This window comes from Chinchilla lanigera, unplaced genomic scaffold, assembly GCF_000276665.1.
Source record: "Chinchilla lanigera isolate Chin_1 unplaced genomic scaffold, ChiLan1.0 scaffold00006, whole genome shotgun sequence".
In the NCBI taxonomy this organism is placed as follows: Eukaryota; Metazoa; Chordata; class Mammalia; order Rodentia; family Chinchillidae; genus Chinchilla; species Chinchilla lanigera.
In genome coordinates, this window is record NW_004955407.1 from 16,011,602 (window position 1) to 16,013,944 (window position 2,343).

Genomic DNA, 2,343 nt, shown 5'->3' on the forward strand with positions numbered 1-2,343 from the left:
AATTAAGGTAAAGTGAGGCTGTTAGTGTGTGCCTTAATCCAGAGTAACTGGTGATATTACAATAATGAGAAATTTGGGTGCAGGAGACACCAAGAATGCATGTGGAGAGGGGAAAAATCAAGTGAAGACACAGCAAGAGAGCAATCAGACCTAGAAGCCTCATAAGAAACCAAACCTGCAGCCTGCTTGGTCTCAGAATTCAGGCTTCTGAAAGAATGACAAGATAAATGACAGTCCTAGTTAAATAATACAGGAGAGCACAGCAGTTGGGGAAACTGCGTCATAAACATATAAAACAAATTTTGGGGGCATAAATAAGAAAGAGTTCTAGCCTAAGAATTCCTGGATTGAACAGGCAAGTTGGAGAAGGTCAATGTTATTTTTGTTGATGTTTTAAATATGACTATTGTAAATATAGTTACTAAAACAACGAACATACTTTAAAGCTGGGCATGGTAGTGCACACCTGTAATCCCAGAACTTGAGAGGCTGAGGCAGGAGGATCATTGTGAGTTCGAGGCTAAAAAGTGAGCTCAAGGCCAGCCGAAACTGCATAGGAAGAAGCCTGTGCCAAAAACACAAACTAAATAAAATAAATCAACCAACACACTTTAAATTTTGACAGAACACACAAACTAGCAATTAAGAACAGGACCCAGACTTCATGGCTTCTAATACTGGGCGTGTGTATGATGCTAAGTTAAAATCTCTATTCTTCAGTTTCTTCACCTCTGGATCAAACACAACAAACTTCATAGGTATTTGTAGGATTATTTGTTCCAAGAACAAAATAATCTAGGTGGAATGATTTAATCGTATCGTCATCATGAACTGATACTATTGAAAGTACTTTATTGAGTCAATCATGAAAATTCTTCAGATGATCAAGACATGAGATAAATTAAGGTCCCATCATTATTAAGAAAAATATCAAGGATTTAACCTTAAGCATTGCAAGCCTGTAGGTTATTTATTATGCTCTACTGAAACAAAGTCTTTATTTACAAAACATTGTCAAAAATACCAAGTATTTACATTTACAAGGGTCTCATTTGTCCAAGAGATTTCTCCAAATGACAAACCTAAAAATTAAAAATAAATGTTCACATCTTTTGCCACTGCAATTGAAAGTAAAATGATATCAATTCAGCAGTGTAGTGAAGCATTACATTCCCTGGTTTTCCTTTAAAAATATATCGCACAAATGGGAAGGGTCCTGATAGATGGAGAGAGGGGTGAGAAGAGAGGGAAAGGGGAGGAGAAAAGAATTAAAATGCCTTATACATGTGTCAACACACCATGAAGAGTATAATCATGATGTACTGCAAACATACACTAAGAATTATAAAACCTGAAAAAAGATGTAAAAAATATTTTAGTATATTCATTTATTAAAATAATTGAGAAGACTAGTCAATGGTATACATAGGAGGTGACAAAAATAAGCAGCTTTAGAACATAACCAGAATGTAGCCTGACCTGAGGGCTGCCATTTATAATCTCAGAAGCCCTAGATGGTGAGGCGGGAGGATCACAAGTTTGAGTCTCACCTGGGCAGTTTAGCTACTTAGTGGAATACTGTCTCAAAGTAAAAAATAAAAAAGTGAGCTGGGGTTGTAGCTTAGCGTGAAAGTCCAAAGTTCAATCTCCAATACTGAAAAAAGGAACTAAAAATATTCTGAATATTTTACATATGCGTTTTTTATTTTCTATATTTTTGACTCAAGAAATAAAATATTTCTAAATCTCAGATAGAACAATACATTCCAAAAGACTAATTAAATCATTGTCATTTACAAATTATTTGATTCAGACAAAATTTTACATTTGTTAGAAGTCATTTAAATATTCTTTGTACATGTGACAGGCTTCAGAAACAATTCCTCTGATTCTTTAAGTACAAAATTATAGCTGCAAACTGGTGGTCTGTGAAAGAGAAAAAGAGACAAAATAACAATTAGTAAGACAGCAAATATTTTTTGCATATTAATATTAGAATGCTCTAGGTCTATGACTAGTTAATTCTGCAAATGCAGGCATTTGCAGCCAACCTGTGATCGGTATACTACTCCATCTCATTATTTCTGTAGGGGTGAAGTAGACATCATGCTATGGGAAAGAAAAAATGCTCCATTTGAACGTTTTATTACTGCTTCACAAAAATACTTAACATTGTGTAAGTGATATAGTTGGATACTGAAATCTGAATTCAACTTTTAAGGGCCAGGGGACTCCTTCGAACATGACCACCTCCAGGAAAGAATAAGAGTGAAATGTATAGGCAGATTTTGCCTGGATGTTGTATAAATCTTTCTGTCTCTCATTAAAGTGGAAACAATAACA

General features: G+C 34.8%; 1 protein-coding gene across 1 annotated transcript in view; it reads right to left on the reverse strand.

Moving 5' to 3' along the window:
- Nucleotides 1–1,683: 1,683 nt before the first annotated feature.
- The window catches only part of Lipi (lipase, member I), a gene marked incomplete in the record, with an annotated part of 57,903 nt that continues 57,243 nt past the window's right edge, over nt 1,684–2,343 (reverse strand). Inside the window, 1 exon segment of the mRNA XM_013503778.1 lies at nt 1,684–1,926. Coding sequence (XP_013359232.1) covers nt 1,842–1,926 — 85 coding nt within the window.